The sequence below is a fragment of the Microtus pennsylvanicus genome, chromosome X (assembly GCF_037038515.1).
Source record: "Microtus pennsylvanicus isolate mMicPen1 chromosome X, mMicPen1.hap1, whole genome shotgun sequence".
Lineage (NCBI taxonomy): Eukaryota > Metazoa > Chordata > Mammalia > Rodentia > Cricetidae > Microtus > Microtus pennsylvanicus.
The window spans coordinates 132099898-132125299 of NC_134601.1; the positions used below are offsets into that span (position 1 = coordinate 132099898).

Sequence of the window (25402 nt, forward strand, 5' to 3'; positions counted from 1 at the left end):
AACATGGTCACCTACCAGGGGCCACAGTATTAAAGAAACCTGAATCTTACTCCTGTAGAAGCTATCAACTGTCAGTAGCAATACCCTGTACTTTTTTGGAGGTGGGGGGTTCTCTGGGACAACCATGACCAACAACTAGAGAGGAATTATCTCATACACCTTTTTAGTTTGGAAGCCTATGGCTTCTGGGAGAAGCCTTCTCCCCTATGTAGGGTAACTCTAATTAAATTTATATAGATTCTCCCCACCTAAGTCTTCTTCTCTATTATTCTCTCTGTCCCTTTCATATCACTTTCCTAACACTTAAACTTCAGATAATATTAACTAAAAATGAGAAGAATATCATACTAACACATAAAATAGATTTTAGTAAAATCATAGAAGAAAAATCTTCAGAGTTGAAAAGAGGCCCATGCAGGTCCAAGAGGCCTACAGCACTCCAAATAGACATGACAGAAAAGAAACTCCCTAGGACATATTATAGTTAAAACATTAAGAAGAGAATAAAGGATATGGAAAGGGACTTTTAAGAGAGAAAGGTCAAGTCACTTACAGAAGCAAAAACATCAGAATAGCACCTGATTGTTTGACATTTAAATTCAGAATGGACTGGAAAAAATGTATTTCAAGTTCTGAAAAACCAAAACTGTCAACCCTGACTACTATACCAACAAAACTTATCTATTAAAATTGAAGGAGAAATGAAAATCTTCTATGATGAATACAAATTAAAGAAATTTCCTCCCTGAAACCCATTCTTCCCCTTCCCCACCAATGTTCCCTTTTCTGCTTTTCTGGATTCCATGGGTATTCCATGTCAAACACACAAATCTAAAGATTTTATGTTAATATTCACAAAGAAAATGTTTGATTCTCTGGGTCTTTGTTACCTCATGCAGCGTGGGGTTTTTTTTTTTCTTGCTAAATGAAATTCCATTGTGCCTAGGGGCCAGATTTCCACTATCCACTTATCAATTGGTGGACACCTAGATTAATTCCATTTCTTAGCTGTTGTGATTTGAATGAGAAACATTTCCCCATAGACTCATACCCTTAAACCCTTGGTCCCATTTGGTGTTTCTGAGGATGCTAAGGAACATTTAGAAGCAAGAGCCTGGCTAGACGAAGTACATCTCTGTGGACGGGCTTTGGGGGTTTTATAGCTTTAGTTCCTGCTGTCCTCCTCTGCTTCCTGTGCATGCCTGAGGTGTGTGCTTTCAGCTGCCTGCTCCTGCTACCCTGAGTTCTCTACCATTATGGACATCTAACTTTCTCAAACCATCATCCGAGATAAACCCTTTATTAAGCTGCTTTGGGTCATGATATGTTATCACAGTAACAGAAAAGGAAGCAGCTGTTGTGTTGAGCACACTATGAATGTGGATGTGCACTTGTCCCTGGAGTGGAGAACAGGGTCCTTAGGGTATGTACTCAGAAGTTGTCTAGCTAGGTCAGATTGTCACCTAGTTGTAGTTTTTTGAAGAACTGCCACACTGATTTCCACGGTGGCTCTAACAACTGGCACTCGCATTAACAGTGCATTGGGTTTCCGGTTCCCTACATTTCGAGAGTATTTGTTGTCTTTTGTTTTAATATGACTTGGGTAAAATGAAATCCCAATATAGTTGTGATTTGCCTTCTCCTGATGCTAATGGTGGCAAACACTTTGAATTTTGTGTCAGCCATTTGTATTTCCCTTCATGAGAAAACTTTCTTCATGTCCATAGCCCACTGTTTAATTGTGTTGCTTTTGGTATTTAGGATTTATTGTATATTCGAAACACTCATAGCTTTGTCAGATGTATATATAGCTGGCAAAGATCTCTTTTCCATTCTATAGCCTACCTCTTCAATTGATTAACAGTCTCCTTTGCAGTTAGGAAACTTTCTAGATTTATGAAGTCACACTTCTTGATTGTTGCTCCTATGTCCTGATTTACTGGAAATTCTATTCAGAAAGTCCTTGCCTGAGCCTATATCCTCAAGTGTATCCCCTACTCTTTCTTTTAGAAGTTTTGGAGTTTTGGGTCCAATATCTGTATTCTAATCCATTTACGAATGATTTTTGTGCAGAAGGACCAAGTTTCATTCTTCTATATGTATATATCCCAGTTTCCCAACATATTTCATTAAAGATGTTATCTTTTTCCATGTGTATTTTTGACATCCTTATATAAAAATTCAAGTGACTGAACCAGACGTGGTGGCACGCACCTTTAATTCTAGCACACAGGAGGCAGAGGTAGGTGGATCTTTGTGAGTTTGAGGCCAGCCTGATCTACAAATTGAGTTGCAGGACAGCCAGGGCTGTTACACAGAGAAACCCTCTCTCGTTAAACAAACCAACAAACAAAAAAGTCCTGGAGAAAATAAGGGCACGGGGAACATGGTAAAAGCAGTACAAAGGAATCTCACAACCAGCATCATCCTAGCTGGAGAAAAACCTCAAAGCATTTCTACTAAAATCAGGAAAGAGACAAAATTGTCCACTCCCCCCTCTCTATTAACATAGTACTGAAGTCTTAGCTAGAGCAAAAAGACAAGTAAAAGGCAGCAAGGGGATGCAAATGAGAGGAAGAATCAGAGTCTGCCTACTTGCAGATGATATGACTCTCTTTACAGTTTAGCTGAGAAGTCAGGGGTTATTATTCTCACAGGTCTGCCTTTGTGACTTGGCGTTTCTCATTTGCAGCTTTCAGTAAACCTCCTTTGTTCTGTACACTTAGTGTTTCAACTGTAGAAATGTTTCTTTTCTAGTCCTGTTTGGTACTTTGTAGATGTCTTATACCTGAATGAGTGTCTATCCCTCTCAATTTGAGATTGAGTGCTCTATTCTGTCTTCATACACCGATAGTCTATCTTCTACATGATCATCCTATTGGTGAAAGATTTGCTGACAATTTTATTTGATCTAGTGTGTTTTTCATTTCCATCACTATTTTGGCTTGAATTTTCTTAGGTATGTCTATCTCTTTATTAAATTCTATTTTCATATCATGTATTGATTGCCTCATTTCGTTCAGCTGTCCATGTTCAATTGGAAAGTATTTGAGTCCTATTTGAGATATTTTTACATATGTATAATTACTGTTTTGAATTCTGCACCTGGAGTTTTGTCCAACTCATTTTGACCAGGGGTCATTTGTATGGGGTTGGTTATTTTTGAGCGCGATAAGCTGTTTTGGGTTTTCATGTTACTTGGATTTTTGCACTGGGATCAGCCTTTTGGGGGTTACATTGTTGGTTAAGATTCACTGTTTTTTATTTGGTTGCCTCTTGTCTTCCAGTGAGTTCGTTTGCAATACTCAGGAGAAACTAGGTTGTTGCTGTTGTGGGATGTTTTCATCGGTTAGACTAGTGTTCCAGGCGTCAGACTCTATCTCCAGTCTGAGGGTTGACTACTGTCTGAAGCACCAATCACCACCCAGTAGTTAAAGCAGTCTGATAATGGAGTAGAACGTGACTACAAAGCAGACACTTATTAAGTACTGATTACTTTAGGGAATAAAGGAACCTCACAGTATACTGTGTATACTGATATGTTAGTATGAGCAGAATGGAAAAGAAAAGGAGGAGAGGTGAATAATCCCATTGGGTCTAGTGATGAGTATTCTCTTGTTACACTGGAAGTAGAGGAAGGGGCATCCATCGGAGTTGGAATATTTGGAACAAAGAAAAAATGAGGTTAATATTTGGGAGTTCTGATTAATGGCAGCCTAAAAAGAGGCAGTAAGGATGTGTATCCCAATGCCATAAACAGGGTCAGCCTCTGGGCTTTAGGAGATGTAATCCTAAGGAATGGATATGGGGGAAAAGGAAAAAAGAAAAAGAGCGTGTAAAACAGCAAAAGGTGTGAACAGTAGGGGACAGTGTTGGCCTGCTAGAATGCCTACTGCGACAGCTAAGAACTAGCCGGAGAAGAGGGAGGAGAGTTGGATGGAGGTCCTGAATGTTGATTTGTGTTCTCTTTGTCACAGCCACTGCTTTTTCTCCCTGGTTCTGGCCCTGGTCATGTTCTGGGTTGATTTTTTTTTTTACCAGTTCAGTTCTTCCCTGGTGGGCTCCTAGATCGTCTTGTATGTAGACTTTCCTTGCCTCTGTTCTGTGGACTGTGAGTAGCTAAGGCAAACTCCGTCTAGCCATACTCGCTGCCTTCACACAAAGTCAAAAGCAGCTGCTGGCTGAGTGATGCCTACAGCACCGGTTAGAGCTTCGCTTAGCTTCCATGGCTTCACCTTTTCCTATTGGGGCAGTGATGGTGGCTCTGGCAGCCGTCACTGAGAAGTCCTTCTGTGAAATGCCTACCAACACCACTTTTGTGGATATCCTGGTAGGGTCTGTTTAGCCTGTTTTCCGTGGAGTGAAATGTCCACACGGTGGTGGCAGCTGCACTGGTTTAATCGCAGCAAGTCCAAGTCACCAGTGGAGATATTCTGTCGCTCCCATGGTTATTTGAGTTTTGTTAAGGTTCCAATCAAGTAGACACCAGGACTGGAGGAGAAGCTGACTGATGAAATGATAACATGTTTCGATTCTTTTAATTCCTAACTGTGATAAGCTGCACACGCTTCTCATCCACCATCTTACCCGGAAGTCCTGCTTTCTAATTGCTTTCATTTCCAGCATGATTTCAGTGTGGCTTTTCTTCACTAATTTTATGTCTTTATTAAATTCTATTTTTATGTCCTGTACTGACTTTTTATTTTATGCATCACTCTTGTGACGCATATCCTTGTCTTCTTTGAGATGTGTAGACTCACTTATAGTCCTTCTTTCCAGTTCTTTCTCTGGAAATTCTTCTCAGTTCCACTGGGGTCCAGTAGTATGGGATGAGTTATTTTTGTGGAGATATGTTTTCTTGGATTGTCACATTATTTTTATATTTCTGCACTGAGACTTGAGCACCTGAAGTTAGTCCATTGAATTAGAAGTATGGGCTGGGGGCCGATACGCCAGAGATTGCCTACATTTTAAGCCTAAGAGTTAAGGGATCCACAGAAATGTGGCTGGGGCTCTCTGGGGACTCCTTACCTGTGGGCTTCAGAAACTAGTGGATGACAGAAGTTTCTTCTGGGGGCTTGGGGTCCTAGGTCCTGTTAACACAGAGCTCAGGGAATAGCCAAATGCTCAGGACCCAGGGACTGATGCCTTACCTGTCAGTGCCTGGAAAGGCAGAAGTTTGGACCTGGTGTCTACTGTCTTATAAGCCAAGCAACACACCCCTCCAAAATATTTGGGTAATTTGTTCTTCCTAGTACTCTTAGGAGCAAAGATTCTTGGCCCATCCACTACACTCTCATCTGAGAAGGACTAATCCCAAAAAGACATTTTCTTGTGTCGTTGTATTTATATTGTATTAGGTTACCCCTGAACTAGAGCTGATTGACCCAATGTGAAAACACTAACCAAGTAAATTCTCTTTTATACCTATCACTAAGAAATGCTAGTAAACCTGTTTCAAGTCCATCACTTGGGAAGTGGGGTGAAATGGGGCTCAAGTGGGAACAGGATCTATTTCATCATATGTACAGGGAAAATGAAAGAAAGAAAGAAAGAAAGAAAGAAAGAAAGAAAGAAAGAAAGAAAGAAGGATGTGTAGTTGGAGAGAGGACAGGGAAGGCAGGATATGTTTCAAAAGTGAGACAGAAGGAGGGGGAAGATGAATGTTGATGCTACTGTAAAAGATAAGGGCTCTAGGTCTCATGGTTTCTATCACGTATGCTGTCTACCTCGCTTTTCCAGGTTCCTGTGCTCAACAGTGGAAGACTTTGTGATTGATATTGTAAAGGCCTGGGACCAAATCAAACAGAACAATACAGCAGTGGAGTCTGTGATTTTGAAAGTAAGTTTCCTTTCCTAGTGTCTCACCTCTGGGGGAGCCAGGACTCACTTTTTCGAGTAAAACAATGGGAAATCATCAAGTATTGGCAAAGGCGAGTAGCTGGTACATCTGTGTGATGAGGAAAGCCCAATCTCCTTCCTTCATCTTTGCCAAATGAAGACTGGTACTTTGCATGTATACACACACGCCATGTACCTAGGTATAAGCCAAGAATCTGACCATAAATAGACACAAGTGTACATTAAGCATCAGTGAGTGGAGTTAATATACCAAAGCATGCACGAAAATCTATGCATTTAAACCCCCAAAGGGTGGCAATGCAACTCAGTTAGTAGATGCTAGTTATCACATATGTATAAGGCCACAGGTTCGAGCCCCAGCATATATGCATACGCTAGAAATACGCCAGGCTTGGGATATGGCTCAACAGCTAAAGTACTTCCTGTGGAAACATGAAAGCTGGGGTTTGGATCCCCAGTAAGGGTAAACATAATAATTCCAGCACTAGAAAGTGGAGACAGGGACCCCAAGAACAATCTGGCTGGAGACAATGAATATCAGGGAGTTGGGAGTTGGATACAGAGATCTTGCTCAATGAATCTGGTAGAAGAATGATTTGAGGATAATCCTGACAGCGACCTCAGGGCTCCACTCTCCCCCCACACACGAACACTCACTCACTCACATACATGAACACGCACACCACGCACACATTTAAAAATGGAAAACACACACCTCCTGTAATAGTACCTAACACGCAGCGTTAGGAAGGTTTAGGACCACTGAGCTAAGTTAAGCTTAAATCATGTCCCAAATGCACGTCCTTGAAATATGTACGTGTGAGGACAGACACAGACGCTATGCAGAGGTACACCAGCATCCATAGGAGCATGCCTATGAATACACCTGCATGAAGATGTGTCTATTTCGTCATTTTATCCATGTTCCACATAAATTAAGGGGCCAGCCCGACATGAGAAAGGCTGTGTGAAACATGCATAGGTACCCAAAGCTGCTCAGAAACAAAGACTTGATGCTTACTCCCCTAATCCTCTTTGGGTGTTGGTACAGTGTGGACTTCATCACCTCACATATGGATTTCTATGGATTTCTAGGTTGAGTGTTTCTGGCCTAGTACTCCTGGCTAGCCTTCCCCTTAGCATCACTGTTCCTCATTCTGGCCTTCGTAACAATATCCCATTTTTTTCTCCGCTCTGTAGAGTGACTTGATGTATGATAAACTCAGCACCATTATTGATATCCTGACTGAGGATGAGGAATTTGCCTCTGTGGAGCGACTAGCCTCAACATACAGAACCCGTGAGAAAACAGATCCAGAGCCCTTCGTCCCTCAACTAGACCACGTCACGAGGTCCAAGCTGGAGATGGTTGTAAAGGCTCACGACCTCCAGAAATCCTTGAAGCTCATCATATTCCAGGTGGAACAAGGTAAAATTCTTAGTGCTATCGGGATCAGGAAAGATGGGGAAAGTGCAGGTTTCGCCTATGAATGGTTTAATGATCTTCTTTAGTCTGGGTTTGCCAACTGGTCTCACTGACAGCGCTTAGCCGGATTCGATGTTCAGGTTGCCTTCCAAACCAGTCCTCTGGCTGCTGATTTGAAAAGCCTCCGTATAGATAATGCTGTCTCTTTGACTTCTCCTTCCCTAGCCTTCGGTTCCCATACTTACCTATTTTGGGAGCTGACACTCATCCTTAACAGCTACACATGATGTAAGGAACACCGCTGAAAGCTCTGTCAGCCTCACTTCTGGCCATGGAAGCTTTTCTATCTTTTCCTGCCATTTCAGCCGCCAAGGCAAATCAGCAGCCTGTGGCTATTTGAAAAGCAAACGGTGTGCATGTTTACATGTCCTGCACCATGTAATCAGACCATGAGATTGGTCCCACTGGCTTGCCAGTAATTGCCATTGCCTAGAATTCTTTTTTTTCTTTTTTTTTCTTTTCTTTTTATTGAGAAAAGGAAGAAAAAAACCAAGTTTCCACCTCCCCCCAGCCTCCCATTTCCCTCCCCCTCCTCCCACCCTTCTCCCCCTCCTCCCACCCTTCTCCCCCTCCCTCCACTCCTCTCCCCCTCCCTCTCCAGTCCAACGAGCAGTCAGGGTTCCCTGCCCTGTACCCAGAATTCTTGACACTCTCCAAACTTGCAACTTAGGATGAAGTTCTAAACTCGCCCAACGTCCTCATCTAGCATTTTTGATGGACACTTTATCTCCATAATGCTCCTTTGAAAAATAAATAAAGAAGATGCTGTGAGATAAATTATGTTCTAACTGAGCTGTTAGAATTAAGCGGAAGTCCCCCCAGAATACGGAATTCTTTCCTGCTAGCCTTTGGTGTTTATCCGTGGCACCTTCCCCTGCCTTGGTACCTTTAGAAGAAACCTTAGCTATGTTTCTAAGAATAGACAGCTCCCCTTTGTACTGTTAAATGATATGGGATTCCCCTCTGTATGCTGCGAATACCATTGTTAATAAAGAAGCTGCTTTGGGCTTATTGCAGCACAGAATAGGGCAAGGAAAAATTTCAAGCAGATAGAAGAGGAGAGAGTAGGCCGAGTCAGGGAGACACCATGTAGCCACCAGAGGAGGCAGACACTGGATGGAAGGCCACAACCACGTGGCAATACACAGATTAATAGAAATGGGTTAATTTCAGTTATAAGAGTTATCCAGAAATATGCTTAAACTATTGGCCAAGCGGTGTTGTAGTTAATACAGTTTCTGTGTAATTATTTCGGGTCTGGGTAGCCAGAATGAACAAGCAGCCTCTGCCAACAGTGGAATAATTAAATAATCTTTTTCTGTTTCTATAGTTAGTCTTCAGGGATTAAACAATCATTTTGTCTCTCTTTCTGTAGTAATGAAGATCAAATTAATTTGACTTGCCCATGGCTCTGTCATAACCCATCTTTACATGTTCCCTTAATACATGTTACATAAAGACTTGGCAGTAAGGTAGTGAATGAACATGTGAGCTTTGGCACGAGCTGAACACATGAGCTGTACCAGATAGGGGCTCAACACATGCTGAACCCATGTGCTGTGCCACACATGAGCTGATGAAAAAGATAGTAACCTCTCAAATGTTCTGGGTAGTGGGGTGAGACATTTGAACCAAGAGCACTGGGCCAGGAAGATGGCTCAGCACAGAGTATACTCACTGTGCACAGCTAACAACCTAAGCTTGAATCCCCAGAACCCATGTAAAAGCAGGATGTGGTAACAGACACATCTGTAAACTCAGTGTGCCTCTATGGGAGAAATGGGAAGAAGAGACAGGAGAATCACTGGAAGCTTGCGGGCTAGCTGGGTGTATGCAACAATAAACAACAGGAGCTATCTTATCTCAAGAAAGGTGGAAAATGAGAACGGAGTCTGATGTTGTCTCTGACTTCCACGTGTATGTTGTGGAATGCAAGTGCCTGCACACACACACATCATACACATTCACCATGCATACACACATTTCACATACACATGCGCACACGTGCATAGCATAGTCCTAGAGGTTCGAGTCTGAACAGATGGCATGTGAGTATATATGCTAACAAAATGAAGGTAGCCAGGGAGAGTGCCTTCCACCCAGGTGTGGAAAACATAGCACCCCTCCCAAGCATCTACTCACAACTATGTGTGCTGTGGGGATGACAGAAAAAGAGTAACAGAGAAAATAGAATGTTCTAGCATGGATCTTAAGAGACTTGGAAATGATGCCATAAAGAGTGTGTGAGCAGAACAGGCAGCCTGATGGAAAGCGGGAGGAGTCTAAGGAGTCTACCCACATAGCAAATGCCCAGAAACTGTTCGATAAATGTGACCAGTCTCCCATCTTTTCATCTCCGCTTCCCTCCCTCCCTCTTTCCCTCCATTTCTTCCTTCCGCTTTTCCTCGATAGTTCTGGATGAAGAAAGCAGACAGTCCTTATCAGTGAAGAACTTCACATCGAGTTTCTACCTGGGAGAAGATGACTCAGAGGAGTTCCGTCAGATGAGCCCACGACACCGTAAGGATCTTGGTTCTCCCATTCTAGCCTTTGCTGCTGCCTGCTTTCCAGGGAAGAAATCTGTTTGCATGCATCGGACTTTATACGTGAGCCCACTCTGTACTGGGGAGTCCTCACTCTTGTCTACAAACTCCGCGCTGGGTCACACCAGCGTCCACAGCAACGATCGTGTTAGACACTTGGAAACTAGCGCTCTGAGGAGAGTTGGGATGTGAATTAGGTTTTACTGCCAGGCAGCAAGTGCCTCAGCTTTACCCTCTCCTCAGTGAAAGTCCCTCTCCTTCTAAAAGGATCGAAGGGGCCTCTGTGGTGTGAGAACCCTGACATTTATTTAGATAAAAACCATGACGCTTGACTCGAACCCACCTGGGGAAGCATAACTAATTACAAGTGGGGAGAAAGGCTTTTTGTTTGCATCTGTCTCCAAGGTAATGTTTCTCCTGTTTAGGTTCTTATTGTAGCATCTTATCGTCTATGCTGTCTCTCCAAAGCGAAGACCTCAAAAAACTTGACTTAGAACACTTACATTTTACACCCGAAACGATGTAAGTATGCAAGTGAATGACCTTTTAATGGCTTTTCTGTCTCTCTGGCTGGTAACACAGTCTCACCATATCCAGAGTCAAATTCTGATTCTACTTAACTAATTGTGTGACCTACCCAATTCAAATGGAATGAAAATAATTACTGGATTCTCCACATAAGCTTGTTCCATTTGTTGCCACTAAACGTGAAAAGTACTTGCACTGTGCTGTGTAGTTGATACTCATACTTAAGTGCTGTATGTATTAGCAGTTACTATCATTATAAACACATAACATGTTAGTTATTATTCAGAGAACTTATTTTCTCAGTGTTACTTTTAACTGTAAATGGTTGAAGGTACCAAAAACTGGTCATGTAGGGGACTGGATCGAAAATCCAAGGACACTTATTCCCCAAGCCCTACCTCTCCAACAGAGCCCAGCAGCCAAATTCTACCACACTTAGATCACTGGGGTGGGATATTAGGGAAAACTTAATTTCTCACTGTGGTCAAGCGAGGTGAAACTGATGTACGTTTCGTGATTCCTTTAAATCCCCCTATGCTTGAACAGCCAAACTGTACCCTTTTCAGTTTCTCAAAAGAAGGACACACACAGCAAATGTTCCTTAAGTAGTTTATTTACGAAAACAATTCTACCCCGGTCTCTGACAGTCCCCTCCCCAAATCCTTCATCTCATCATTCATGTTTGAGGGCTCATGGGTCTGCCTTGTGGGTTGGGATAAGCAGTGCACTGGCCAATGTGTAACACCAGCTGTGCAAAAGGACTGACCGATTTATTCCTGGTGTGAGCCCTCCCACCATGGCCTTGTCCAAGAATGGAGATGTCTTTGAGTGCAAAATTGGGAATAAGTATGCACAGTTTTCATGGGATGATGCCAACTAGTTCTAGAATATTCTAGTGCTGCTATTGACACCCTAGATGAATACAAGAGACTGGAAACTGCCTGTTTCACTGTTGCTGTCCCTCCTTTACCAGACTTTTCTCTCGAATGTGAGACATTTTCTGGTGGGAAAGTGCCACAGCGGAGTCAGGCATCCCTGAGAATAGTCACGTAGACTAATGTATACTCATCAAAATACATTCGCAACTAAGACACACAAAAAAATAGTTATGGGAATGTGGAAAAACAGGACTCATATCTGAGGGCTACAAATGTAAATAAGATTGCAAATTTTGCTTCCTTAATGTGAGCCATATCCCTCTAAAGCTTCCAGACTAAGGGACATTCTCCAGTTCTGGGACATGTCCCAGTTCTAAGGGGTGTTCTCCCTTAGAACTAACAAGTTACTCTTGGACACAGAAAGACTCCCTATATACTTTTCATGAACTGTATAGCTTGTACCCAGTGGAGGAGGCCTTCCCTTGGTGGTGATTTTTTTGTCATGCAGATGAAGTCTGATGCCTGTAGCCGTAGTATTTCTTTCCTGTCTTAGTATCTGCCTTCTTCCCTGTCCAATTTCAGACGCTTCAAAGAAAAGTGTGTCATGAACAACTACTTCGGAATTGGACTAGACGCAAAAATTTCTCTGGAGTTCAATACCAAAAGAGATGAACACCCAGGAGAATACAAGTAAGGGGAAGAGACTCAGCTCTCTGTATAAATACATACAATCATGATACAATACATATTTCTACATCAAACAAGCAATGAAAAGCCTGAGGTCCTTGGGAAATAAATGTGTTGGTCTCAAGACTATCTTAGTGCAGACAGTGTATCCTGAAGGCTGGGTTGCTCTGTGATAATCACCCTGACATCATACATCCGTACTTCCATTCAATAGTTCACCCATGTAGATTTCTGTATAAATATAGCTACCTCTATTACTGTTGTTGAGAATAGATTGCATTGAACTTTATGGTGTTTCTAAGAGATTAACTGAGTCCTTGTAGGGGGCTCCAGATCTATTTTTACTTGACAGGGCTTCAAAGTATCTAAGATACTTCTATTGCTTCTTGGTATTCCAGATTGGGTCCTGTGGACCCACTGATTAGTATTGCCCTACCTGGCACCTTCTGGTAGTTTTATCCTACAGATATCCCTTAAGGCAGCTTCACAGTTCTTATAAATGTGTAAGTTAAAAGGACTACCCCAAGCCTGCATGGGACTGGCCTAGCCCCTCTGCATAAATATCTGAATAGAAACAGAGAAGTGAATGAGGGGTAGAGGGGAGGCGGGAGTGGGAAGAGAGGAGAGAGGGAAAACTGGTTGGAATATAAAAACAAACAAGTAAATATTTTTAAAAAGGACCCACCCCTGCCACTGCCGCTGCCACTAGAATCTCTTTCTCTGAAAAAGCCTGGGATGTGAACAAAGTATGTTACCAGATATGTGATTTACCAAGGTGGCTCTTACAAAAGAAAGCATTTAATTGGGGCCTTGCTTACAGTTTCAGAATTTTAGTTCATTATCATCCTGGCAGGGAGCATGGTGCTGAAGAAGTAGCTGAGAGTTCCGTATCCTGATCCACAGGCCAAATGAAAGAGAGAAACACTGGCCTGGGTGTGGGTTTTTGAAAACATCAAAGCCTACCTACCCCCCCCCCCCACCACCACCGTGATACACTTCTTCCAACAAGGCCACATCTCCTCCAACAAGGCCATACCTGCTATCTTTCTAAACCTATCAAAGTGTTCCACCCCCATCCCTAAGCATTCAAATATATGAGCCTATTGGTGACATTCTTAGTCAAACCACTGTAGACACCTCATTTATGAAAGTATCATAATTTTTCAGAAAGTTACCATTTTCCCAATCAATTGTGTTACCTATACATACATTAGAACATGGGCAACCTACCAGAGAGGATAAAAAAGTGAAGTGTATCCCAGAAGAATTGGTTGGAGAGGAGAATAAAGGGTGACTATAATAGAAATACATTGGTGCATGCATGAATTTCTCAAAGAATACATTTAAAGTATAATTTAAAAAACAAAAGGCACTTGAAAATATGATGTTTTCCCTTCCTGTCTTTCCCTACCCACTAACCTATCTACCATCCACCTTCTGACTGTCTTTTTCTACTCCTCTCTCTGTAGTAGTCGCATTAAGAACAAATTGTGGTATGGTATTCTGGGAAGCAAGGAACTGCTGCAGCGCTCTTACAGGAAGCTGGAAGAAAGAATACAGCTGGAGGTTAGTAGAAAAGGGCCTGTTTCCTGGGCACGGAGAAAGGAAATCGTGTGACCTCAGAAATCACCTTCCCACTATATCTTTAGTTCTTCTCAAATTAAACTCTGGGAGCCTCACTGACAGCCATGGCGACAAGGCATGAGGTTTTATTTCTGTCGTAGATAAGAAAATGATAGTATGGAGAGAAGCCCAAGCTCCTCCTCATCTCTGTAAAGGATCGTTGTGCTGGTATCTGAAAAGTCAGGCAGTAAGAGCAACTCTTCTCTTTCAGTGTGATGGAGAACCCGTCTCCTTGCCAAACCTTCAAGGCATTGTAGTGCTCAATATTACCAGCTATGCTGGAGGTGTCAACTTCTGGGGAAGCACCACAGCAACCGCGGTGAGTGTGCGATGAGGAACGGGGTGGGAAGGAGACATGACTCTCCTAAGTTGTCTCAGAAAGGATTACTGGACTGGCTAGAATGCACTTAGACAGTGGGGGAAGATGAGATAAGCTTTGAGTCCGTATTAGCAGTGTCTGTAGGTTCAGCTTTTTAAAACAGTTGCCATTCCAGAGCACGAAAATCAACCAGGAACCTCAGAATTATGTCACTTGATTCCTGGGTTTTGACTTTCCCTTTACTAAGGCCCAAAAGACACTCAGAAGATTACCCCCAGAGGCCATGTTCTTCATCCCTTAATGTCAGTAAAAACATCTCCTGGGAAGCGAGCCATGAGCTCTTTGCTCTGAGTTCATCTTAGAAGTTCAGGAAACTCACAGGAGTGGCCTTGGGGATTCATGATGCTGGACTGGACAGGGAAGGAATTGGCTAATTTGTGATCTCCACAGGAGCTCACATGTATTGCAAGCACAATACCTGTTTCCAACCTTGGCTTCCTCACGTTATTTTTCCCCTTTAATAGAGTTTTTTCACTTCTTCTTGTACTAGATATACTAGACAAAGTTTTACCAGTAGTCCTCAAAGCACATTTATTTATTATAGACAAAGTATGGATTCTTGGGAGAATTGTGACAGGATTCTTCCTCCCTAGGAATACGAGGCCCCTGCGATGGATGATGGGAAGCTAGAGGTGGTGGCAATCTATGGTTCTATGCAGATGGCCATGTCTCGTCTCGTCAACATGAATCATCATCGAATCACTCAGGTAAGTGAGGGTTGGGCGGATGTAAAGGGGAGGAAATGTCTCTCTTCAGCCCAAGGATGTGCGGCGAGCCTAGCAATCACCTGGTTGTAGGAGTTCCTGGGGAGTGGAAGTAGGCAATCTGTTAGACAGTTAGGTGGTGAAGATAGAGGTGGCAGGGACCAAAAGCACAAAAGGCTCATAGGTATTACATGATCCACCTTTCTGGAATGATCTGATTCATATATTCTGCCAGTGTCTCTTCAAATACACACACTGTGACCAATACCAGATTAGCCCACAGTACTTTCCTCATTTTTTCCTTTTTGTCCTCTCTCTCCTTTTCTGGTAGTGCCATGAGGTGATGATAACTATTTTTGGTGAAGAAGGTATCCCTGTGCAGGTGGATGGGGAAGCCTGGATTCAGAAGCCAGGCATTATCAAGATTAAATATAAGAATTCTGCCCAGATGTTGATGAGAGATCGGGTAAGTGAAAAGTTCTACTTGAGCACCTACGTTGCCTCCTCCACAGCTACCACATTTCTAGTCAAGAATTTCCCAAAGGGAGCTCTGTGTGCCTTCCTTATCAGGCACCTTGAGTGACGGTTAGAAGTGCATACTCCTAGGTCCCACACCAAACTCTCTGAACTGAATGGAAAGAGGTGACTCCTAAGAGCTAGCATTTATAAACAAGCTCCCCGAGACATTTTTACTAATGTAAAAAGTTGCAAGACATTGTCTGTCTCTCAACAAGGTTGTCCTTGTTGTCCTGCACTGCGCAGAAAACTAAAGACCGATGGTGGTGGAGAACACTACTCTCTTCATTGAATATGTTCTCTTTGGGCTTCATAAGATTCCTTAATATTGCATTTACGGATGTCACCCATTTCTTCTAAATAAAAAACTACAGTGATAGCAAATATATCATTATTGATCACTTGTTCAAACTTTGGGGTTATCTTTTGAATTGTGAACATAAATATATCAGTAGGAGGGAGGGAATACCTACCTAATAAAATGCCAATATGGTGCTGGGCACATTGCATCTATTGTCTGACATAGTTCCTCCCAAAACCCCTATAAGGAAGATAAAATTCCTTCCATGTTGAGAGCTTAAATACCTTATGCATAGTCACATATCTAGTAAATAAAAAACAACAGGATTGAAAAAATAAATTTTGTATTTCTGAATCTAAATCCCATCACAACATAATATATACCTTTGGAAAAGAATGAAACCGAAAAGGTGTTCTTCTGTCTTATCCATCACCATGTTCTCATAGCTTCTAGAAGGCAAATATTTTGCTTCATTCAGGACTGGTGTCCCATGAGCCAGTGTACTAACAATAAAAACTAAACTGTCTTACAAAGAAGATACGCTGACTAAAAAGACAAGAAGATGTGTAAATAGGTGCCGAACATGAATGGATAGGGATGTCTTCACTTCTCTTTCCCACCTATGTATACCCCATGATACCTACAGAATGCCATACTCATTGACAAATCTGCCACATGTCCTCAAAGCTACAACAATCATTACGATTTGCCTTTACATTCGTCTGTAGGACTTTGAGAACTCAATGAAAACGTGGGAATGTAAGCATTCTGAAATCCGAGCTATCCCACCACCTCACCTGGACTTCCAGGAATCTCAAGATAGCCTCTCTGATAGCGAGTATGCTCAGATGCAGCACTTGGCTCGGCATGCAGAAAACCTCATTAGCAGGTAAGAGAACTAAACTTAAAACAGGGTTGTGAAACCTAAACATGGATAGGGAGACACAGTCAGTTGGTGTCTATTGACTACTGGGGCGCTTAGCCTCAGAAAGAAACCTAAGTGTTTACAATTAGGGCCCTGACAGGCTGTGCAAGAAGTATTCTTTGTGTTTAACAATAAGGCAGTTTTCACACTCCACATTCAAGCCAGAGGTGAATTTTTATTTCCCTCTGCTTTCCAAGACCCAACAGGTATTAGGAATAAGGATGTTTATTCTGGGCCAGTAAAATGGTTCAGGAAGTGAGGTGCTTCTCATCAAGCCTGGCCATCTACGTTTGATCCTTAGGGCCCCACATGATAGAAACAGAGATAGAGCCAACTCCTGCAACTTACACACACAGAGACACCCACTGGCATGTATGTGCAAATATACACAAACAAACAAAAGTTTGCTCTTGCCCTTAACTATCAGAAAGACCTTGAAGTTTCAGCAAGAGTCAGGCACGCTCCTCTATTTTAATTTCTCACTCTAATCAATCTAGCACTCTCTAAATCCAATTAAACAAACAGGAACAAAGGTGACTACTTAGAGAAGATTAGCAACATTTCCTTCAGCGGATACCTAATGAAGAACAGAAATAGCAAGAGGGAAGAAAGAGTTCAAATCCAGTACCCAGGGTTTTTGTTTCGATTCTTATCCCAGTCTGCCAGCTCCTCACACCATAAATCCATAGCGACAAGCTCATCTGCTTTTGCTCTCTTACAGACTTACTGACCTGAGCAAGGTCCACCAGCATGTGTCTGTCCTCATGGATTCTGTGAATGCCAGTGCTAACATCCTGAACGATGTCTTTTATAGCCATGACAGTGCCAATGAGGCGGGTGCAGCTTCCTGTATTCCCATTGAGGTAAGGAGGGAAAAGAAGCGAATGAAATAAAGAAGCCAAACTTTAAAGGAAAAGGGGTTAAAAGGAAAGTGAAACAAAATTAAATGAGATTAAATGAGGAACATATGCAAGTGATAGGGTAGAAAACTGATGGGTAAAGTAGATAGGGATTGGGACTGTGGATTCCTAGGTGAAGTGCTTGCCACGCAAGCATGAATAGCTGAATTATACCCCAAGTGCCCACATTAACAGTCAGGCATGGGAGCGTGCATCTTAATCCCTTTACCTGAAGCAGAGACGGAAGAGTCTTGGAGGCTCCCTAGCCAGTCAGTCTAGTCATATCAGTGAGTTCCAGCCCCAGGGGCAGACCCTGTCTCAAAAATGTAAGGTGGACGGTAATTGAGAAACACATCTCACACCCATCTCTGGCTTCTACCGGAACACACACAGACACACACACACACACACATGCACATACACATGTAACCACACAAAAATTGAAAAATAAAGTGATATGCTGGATAAGAATGCGGGCAGTCCTTGGATTGTTCCAAGGCCAAGGTGGCTGCTGGGGAAATGCCATGACAAATTTTATCATTTTGAGAAACAGTATTGTTCCTGGTAGCTAGCCCCAACATCAGACTCAAAGTGGAATAGTTAATAAATGGAAAGAAGCGTAGTCTTTGGACCTTCCTAATGCCAGTTGACTTCCTGTATAATCATCTAAGGTTATACCTATCATCGGAACCCGAGATCCAAGATGCTTTTAATTCCCTTTTGACAGGTCCAGATTAGACATTTACTATGAAATGTGCCATCCCATGCCAATACTCACTGCCATAAGATTTGGGTGCTTCTTTTAAAATGTAACTTTAGGTTTGGAGATGTACCTTAGTGACAGAGAATGGCCTTGGATATGGTCCTTGGTATATGTAAATATATACATGCACACAGAGACACACAGACACACAGACACACACACACACACACACACACACAGGAGGGGCAGGGAAGGAAGGAGGGGAGGAAAGGATGGAGAGAGACGTAGGGAGATGGAGGGAGAGAAGGGAGATGAAGAAGATGAGTAGAACTTCATTAATAAGTAAAAATACAATGGATCAGGATGTGTTCAAATATGAGTTAACTTTATTTTAGGCCAGGTCCTAATCAAAGGAGGTCCAAAGGCCGTGAGTTTCAAGAAGAGATGTGTATGGTTAGATTTATTTCTGCGTGCCATGGGAAAGGCACTTTTAACCTAGGGACAAGTCTCCTGATTTGCAAATTTCCCTCTGGTTTGCAAATTCCCTATTTTCCTGTTGCCCACTGCACACAATCAGTGATGCCCACTTTGCAGGGGACAGCAATAGAGCTACATTGTTGACAGTTGACCATTGACAGCTGGGGTCAGTTCGGATTGGTTGGTGCTCATGCTGGGCCAGCCGTGCTGAATTTTTAATATGATGTTTCCACCTCCAGGCGTGTCCTGCTGGTCTGCTCCTACCTTCCCGTGGAGAAGCCAGCTGCATGCTCACTAACCGGCTCCTTTCTATCTTGTCCTTTCCCTTCCGCTCCTTTCCCTCTCTTCTCCTCTCAGACTCTAAGCAGAAATGATGCAGTAGATGTTGTATTTGGTCTTAAAGGGCTCTACGATGACACCAAAGCTTTCCTGGATGAAAACTTGGTGAGTACAGGGGGCTGGAGCATGGGAGGGAAAACATCTCTTTTGAATATGGCCACATTCTGTATTGGTTTCCATGATGCTAGAGGCTTATGATCATTGTAAGTAGGTGCTTGCCTGGTGATTCCAGTCATCCTGGTTGTGATTGCTGTCATCCAGTATTTGTTACCTGAATGTGTTACTGTTTGTGTTATGTCAACCCATGGGGACTACCATATTTTAGATGAAATTGGTCAGTGTCTCCTGGGGAAAGACTAGGCCCACCAGATTCAGGGTGCTCTCATTCTACCTGATAAAGCTTCAAGTGAGAAGAGTGAGCTCAGAGATGCTCTTCTCTCAGGTCTGTAAGTGTCACCTTCTCCATGGAGACAGCAGGAAGTAGGGAAAGTTCTGAGGGCTCTGAGCTCAAATACAAATTAGCTACCTACCGTATTATCTCCCTAAGGCTGCCATGGGTAAGTACCAAGTACTGTATGACTTTAAATAACAGAATCTTACTATCTCATCATTCTGAAAACTCCAACATTCAAACCCAAATTGTAAGCAGGCTCATGATCCCTCTAAAACGCCCTAGAGGAAAAACTTTCTTTGCTTTTTCTTAGCTCTGGCCATTTGTTTCTGGCAATCATTGTTGATCCTTACCTTATAAATACTCCACTCTTGTCTTGTTTTCCATCTGCAATGTCTCTGTCTTCACATGGCCATATTCTGCCAGGGTCACTGATAGTGATGGACTAAGGCCTGCCCTGTCTAGTATGACCTCAAATTAATAGTGAGTTATAAATTCAATGACTATCATTTCACATAAGTGTGCATTCTGAAGTAGTAGAGAATAGGATTTTAATGTATCTCTTGAGAAGAACACAACACAACCCACAACATTAGCAGTGTAGCTATACCTCTTTGCATTCGTTTCCCCTATCTCCAAGATAGGAATTAGAACCCCTACCTTTACAGTTTGTTTTGAGGATTTATATAAACAACAAAGTATTGTAACTTAAGTGCCTACCAGTACTCGGTACATAACTGTGGCTCAAAAGATGGACTGGGGGTATGAACTATGACTCTGAGGACGGCATTAGCTGCATGTTTCTCATAATGTTATGTTCATGCACGGGCACAAAGGGATGGTACTCTGATAAAATCCACTGCTCATAACTGTCTCACTTTGATGTTGTCCTTGAGGCAGGTGTTGTACTTGCTTTTGATCTAATTAAAGTTTAATTTGAAGAAGAGCTTCTGGGTTGGAATTGCAAGAAGACCCACTGCCTCTTTCCCTTACATATCTAATTGTCACACTGCCTCAGAAGCAGAATGGCTAAAACACTCAGACCACATCGTTCCATCATCTGGGCCCCAAGCCTAGGGGCTTTTAGCTTTGGACAATTTCAATTGGAATTCTGAACTCAATGTCATTCTCAATTTTATCATCAGTAAATATGGGAAGTTGGCCTCTTGTGGCTATTTAGGCTTTCTTGAAGCTCATAGATTGAAAATTGGGCCATGTTAGGCAGCAGCCCAACTTGAACATACTCTACCATGAAGTGAGGCTCTCAGAAGGCTTCCTTTCTATGGGACCTGTGAGGCTTCACATCTGTGTGCACATCAAAATGAGGGTAGCAGGGACAATGCACAGTATGACCGTGCATCTCTAGGAAGGCTGTCACAGACATGGGATGGGTACAAATCATGTTTCATTTGGAGATTATTCCTCCTTTTAAGAAGGTATGGCAGTAAAAAAGAGTAGTTTTGGCAGAGGAGCTGTCTCTGTCGAATGTCTCCCATTGCTGTAATGAACACCCAAGATAATCAACATCCAAAGAGAAAGCTTTGTTTTGGCTCAACCACGATGGTTTGCTCCTTTGCTTTCAGCCTATGTGGTGAAAACCATGTGGTCGATTAAAGCTGCTCAGCTCATGGCTAGGAATGAAAAGGGGTGACTAAGGCCCCACTGTTTCTCTCAAAAGCATGGTCACAATGACCAGAATACTTCTGACTGGGATACACTTCTTAAATGCTCCACCACCTCCCAATAGCAGCAGTCTGAGACTTAAGCCTATAACACCTGGGCCTTTAGAGAACATTCTAGGTAAACTGTAATAGGGATATTGCTTTAAAAAAATGATGTGAATCCCAGTCAGTAATTCCCACTTCCCTTATTTGGCATGTGTTTGGCATATCCATCTGAGTCATGCTGTATTGTCTTAAGTTGTAAGGATGGACAAATTATTTGTTAGTGTTGATTTGTTTCTGTCTTACGTCATGTTCTGCCTGGCCGTAACCTCCCATTCCACTCTCTGCCTATCCAGTTGCCACACGTTTCTGGCACTAGCTATTGCTACAGCAGTAAGCATTCCATAAATAGAAAGGGACCACGATAGACATGCCAAACTGGAAGTAGAGTGCATGGTAGAGAGGAGTGGTGAGTCCTGGTTGGATTGCTGTGTGCTTTCAAGGCTATGCACACCAGACTATTCCCAGACTATTCCCTGGTGAAATAGGAATGGTCTCCCTGTACTGCTGATTTAGAACGTGGAGGGGCTCGCCAAAGAATCTTATGTCTCCCATACACCACACAGAGTTTATCTTGTGTATGCTGGGAGGTTATTATCAGTAACCATTTAGGTTTTGATTTTTAAACATATAGGGCAAGCTGTCTGCAAACACGTTTCTTTTTTTATGTTTTTGGAAACATGTTTCTTTTTTTTATTTTTATTTTTTGCAAACATGTTTCTTAATCATGGAAATAACTAGAAGCTCCAGAACAACCTATAGAGGCAGACCCTCTACCTGGAAGGGAGAAGTTGAGGCAGTCTTTCCCTAATCTTCTCACCTTGATTTACAAACTTTTAAATTATAGTGTATAATAACTATTCCCTCTTGCATCCGGATACTCTACATACCCTGCAGGACAGTATTGTATAAAAGGGAGGCTACTAAGTTAGGCAGATTCTGTCTAGCCCTGGAATCCTTTTTTTTAAACTAATTTAGCCTCTCAAATATTACATCCCAACCATGGTTTCCCCTTCCTCCTCTCCTCCTTGTCGCTCTCCGCTCCCCTTCCTCTCCTCCTCCATTTCCCTTGAGAAAAGGGCAGGCCTCCCTGGGCTATCCACCAAACATTTTTCATGTAATCTTGAACGCTAAACTTCTTTGATTATGCTTTCTTACCTATGAAATTAAAAAAAAGCATCCCTTGTAAGGTATTGCGAGACTATTGGGGAGAGGAAGAGGAATGATGTATTCACAGTACCTGATATACACAGTTGCTCAGAACTTAGTGGTAGCTCTTACTTAGGAGGATGCTGGTATGGCTTCAGAGACTGGAAGTCAAGAGTGGGACCCTTGTTGTAGACATTAAGCTCAAGCAGAAATCACGGTGCTAATTCATGCTGGACAAAAGACCTTCACTTGTGAAACCAAGCATGCCCAGCTCCAAAGAGACCTCTGCCATCTGACTATTTCCTGGGTCTTCTTGTTGAAAAGAGAGCCGTCGAAAGCTAGTATTATTTTTGATCAGTAAACAATCTGATTGTAGGCCAAATGAGCTATAATTTGTCAGCATTCTAAGTGTGTTGTTACCTGCATGATCTCTTGGTCACTAGCATGGACTCAGAGTGGAGTCTAAGGCAAAGTTCTAAGAAATGTGCACTTACTGTTCTCCCTGTCTATGCCAGCTGAGAGATGCTATGGATGAGGCCACCCTAAAAACTGTCCTGGATGCCATGAACACGGAGCTGCAAAGGATATTAGCAATTGACTGGTTGGGTCAAATCCTTCTTTCAGAGGTGCGTATCCTGGGGAATGGGACTTTCTGGTGTAAAATCATAGGATGGGGTCAGTATATGGGACGGATGTTACAGAGGCCCATCTTGATGCAGCAACCTTTAGCTTCTGCATTAATGAACCATCCTCCTCTCCATACCCTCACCATTAATGGACAGAACAAGGCAGCAAAAATGAACAAGGAGGTGACCATGGAAAAATAACCAGGAAGAAGACCATTCTAAAGCAAGAAAAAAAATAGAGAAAGCTCATGTTGCTGTCTAGGCTACACGCTCTCCTTGCTCAGTGTCTGCTGCCAGAACTAAACCGTAGCTGGTACATACTAGCATAGACACACCAGGTGTTTGCGGATAGCTGTTGTAAATGGTTGATATCTAGGCCGTACTGATAGTTGAGTCTTCCAAACACCTCATCTTCCTGTTGCTACCTGACCCCCATTGCATCTCACATTTAATATGTGGCATAAAAGGAAAATCAAACATTGCAACCAATATAATATAGTTTCAGAGATGCTGTCAGTTTTGGACTACTTTGAGTACTCTTTTAAGATCGGAAACTTTCATATTCACTCATAAACCAAATATCCCAAAGGTGGCCACCTATAACAAAGTAAAGTATTCCCTTCATGATCTGACAGAGATTGTCTCAAAATTTTTTCACTGTAAAAATATTCATCCCAAATTTTAGGATCCCTGCCTGCCTTCTCACATCTGTTTTTTGAACCCAAATGCCAGGCATGTTTAGGATGGTGCAGATGCAAGGCCACTATTTTCAGAAGGAAATTCATATGCAAATTCAAGTCTTAAAAACAATGGTTCTCAACCTGTGGGTCGAGGCCACAGAATCCATTAGAAAACACAGGTGTTCACATTATGATTCATCGCAGTAGCAAAATTACAGTTCATGAAGTAGCAAAGAAATGTTTTTATGGTTGGGGGTCACCATAAACCGAGAAAACTACTTTTAAGGGTCACAGCATTAGGAAGACTGAGAACCACTCATTATCTTAAAAGGTTTACCAATCTTTGGTGATTACAAGGCCTGGTGTAATTCAGGTTTTTATCAGTAACTTTCTGGGGAAGGAACAGTCTGTTAGGCAATAAGAAAAGCAAATTCTCACTCTTCTTTCCGTTACTACCTGCCTCCGCTAATTCCCATTAAGCTCCCGAGCTAAGCAAACTCACTGGATAGCGAGAGAAATGAGACAAATTCAGCCTAAACCCTGGGGTCCCGATTTCCATGTGACTCTTCCTCACCCGGGACAGAAAGCTCCTTTCTGAGCTCCAGTATTTCCAGAGAAGCAAAGCCCTGGAGAAAGGAAGCAGACTGAACAGAAGCCAAGGAGATGTTGCTCACACTAAATACCCTTACCTTGAGATTACAGAAGGTTCAGACCCACTTTTCTGGGGGAGATCAGGACAAGAGTCAATTATTGGTCTTTTCAAGACTCTAACTGAGGGTAAGGGCCTGTGCTCATTCCTGAAGCTGTTTATACAGGGCAGTTCTGGATGTCAGGGTATACAGCTGGGAGCAGCATTAGAGAAGCAAGGGAGTCAGTGCAGGAAGAGGAGGAAGATAAATTTGGACTCTTCCCCCGATGGAAGGTACTGGAGGCATAACTAATCCTCAAAGGAAGATGACTCCAAAACCTCTTTCTTGTAATGTGTTTGGCTAGATTTTCTGGCAATAAATCAACTTCAGGATCGTTTTGCTAGCAGCAGAAGTAAAATAAGAATGCTTTTACATAAACAAGATAGAAGTTGGAGAATGAACTGGAATTACAGAGCCTGTATTGTCTGCACAAATGAACTCACATTCAAAATTAGTAAGTTTGTTTAGAGAATCCTCTGCATTCCAGCCAAGAAAACAGGTCGCCTGTGAGGCAGTGTCTTCCCTATATGAGGAGGCTGGGCTGAGGGACAAATAGGGGCTCTCAACTAGAGGTGGGAAAAATGGAAGACATTTCCTAATTTGTAAAGAACTGTCATACAAGCAACAGTGACCTCAACAATCCAGGTGACCTCACATACAAAGGTCAAGCTCTGAACCTATGCTTTTTTGGTTCTTCCTTTCTTTTTTTTCTCAACAAACTTGGAAGAGTGTACATCTTTGTTTGCTTCCTCCTCCTCCTCCTCCTCCTCCTCCTCCTCCTCCTCCTCCTCCTCCTCCTCCACTGCCTTCTCCTTCCCTACCCTTGTTTGCACAGCCATGCCTTAACTCTGAGTACTTGCTGCTTGCTGCTTTTCTAATCCAGAAATGATAGTATTCATTTTCCAGGTTGTTTTGAGTTTGTGTAAGAAGCATTTATTGATATATCCAGAAAGGCAGAGGGCCCAGAATGGGTGCTTGCAGAAGTTCAATCTCTTTATTAGGACGTATGAATAGTGAGGAGGGACAGCTCTCCTACCTGAGCTGAGAGGAGCTCTGCCTGCTTTCCGAACTCATCCTTCTCCATCACATTAGAGAGCCCATAGAAATGCTTTCAGAAGGTCACCTAACATTCTGACCTGACTCTTGCTATGCTTTTCCAGGCGCACTCTTCTGACCGCAGAAGTCTATATCGCAGGTTGAAAGACAGATTCCCTAGGTTGGGGAAGAAGAAACGAGAAGGGGGAGAAAAGTCGAAATCAAAGCCAAGACTCCCTGGTTTTCTCAGTAAGTCAA

At 42.6% G+C, this 25402-nt stretch overlaps 1 protein-coding gene across 1 annotated transcript in view; it reads left to right on the forward strand.

Moving 5' to 3' along the window:
* Window positions 1–25402, forward strand: part of Dgkk (diacylglycerol kinase kappa) — a 157450-nt gene that overhangs the window by 127362 nt on the left and 4686 nt on the right. The window contains exons 14-27 of the mRNA XM_075958021.1: window positions 5743–5842; window positions 7063–7291; window positions 9761–9868; window positions 10317–10413; window positions 11880–11987; window positions 13454–13550; window positions 13819–13926; window positions 14580–14693; window positions 15022–15156; window positions 16236–16396; window positions 17154–17295; window positions 18869–18955; window positions 22630–22740; window positions 25270–25393. Of these exons, the coding sequence (XP_075814136.1) occupies window positions 5743–5842; window positions 7063–7291; window positions 9761–9868; window positions 10317–10413; window positions 11880–11987; window positions 13454–13550; window positions 13819–13926; window positions 14580–14693; window positions 15022–15156; window positions 16236–16396; window positions 17154–17295; window positions 18869–18955; window positions 22630–22740; window positions 25270–25393 (1721 nt within the window). The remainder of the gene's footprint in view (window positions 1–5742; window positions 5843–7062; window positions 7292–9760; window positions 9869–10316; window positions 10414–11879; window positions 11988–13453; window positions 13551–13818; window positions 13927–14579; window positions 14694–15021; window positions 15157–16235; window positions 16397–17153; window positions 17296–18868; window positions 18956–22629; window positions 22741–25269; window positions 25394–25402) is intronic.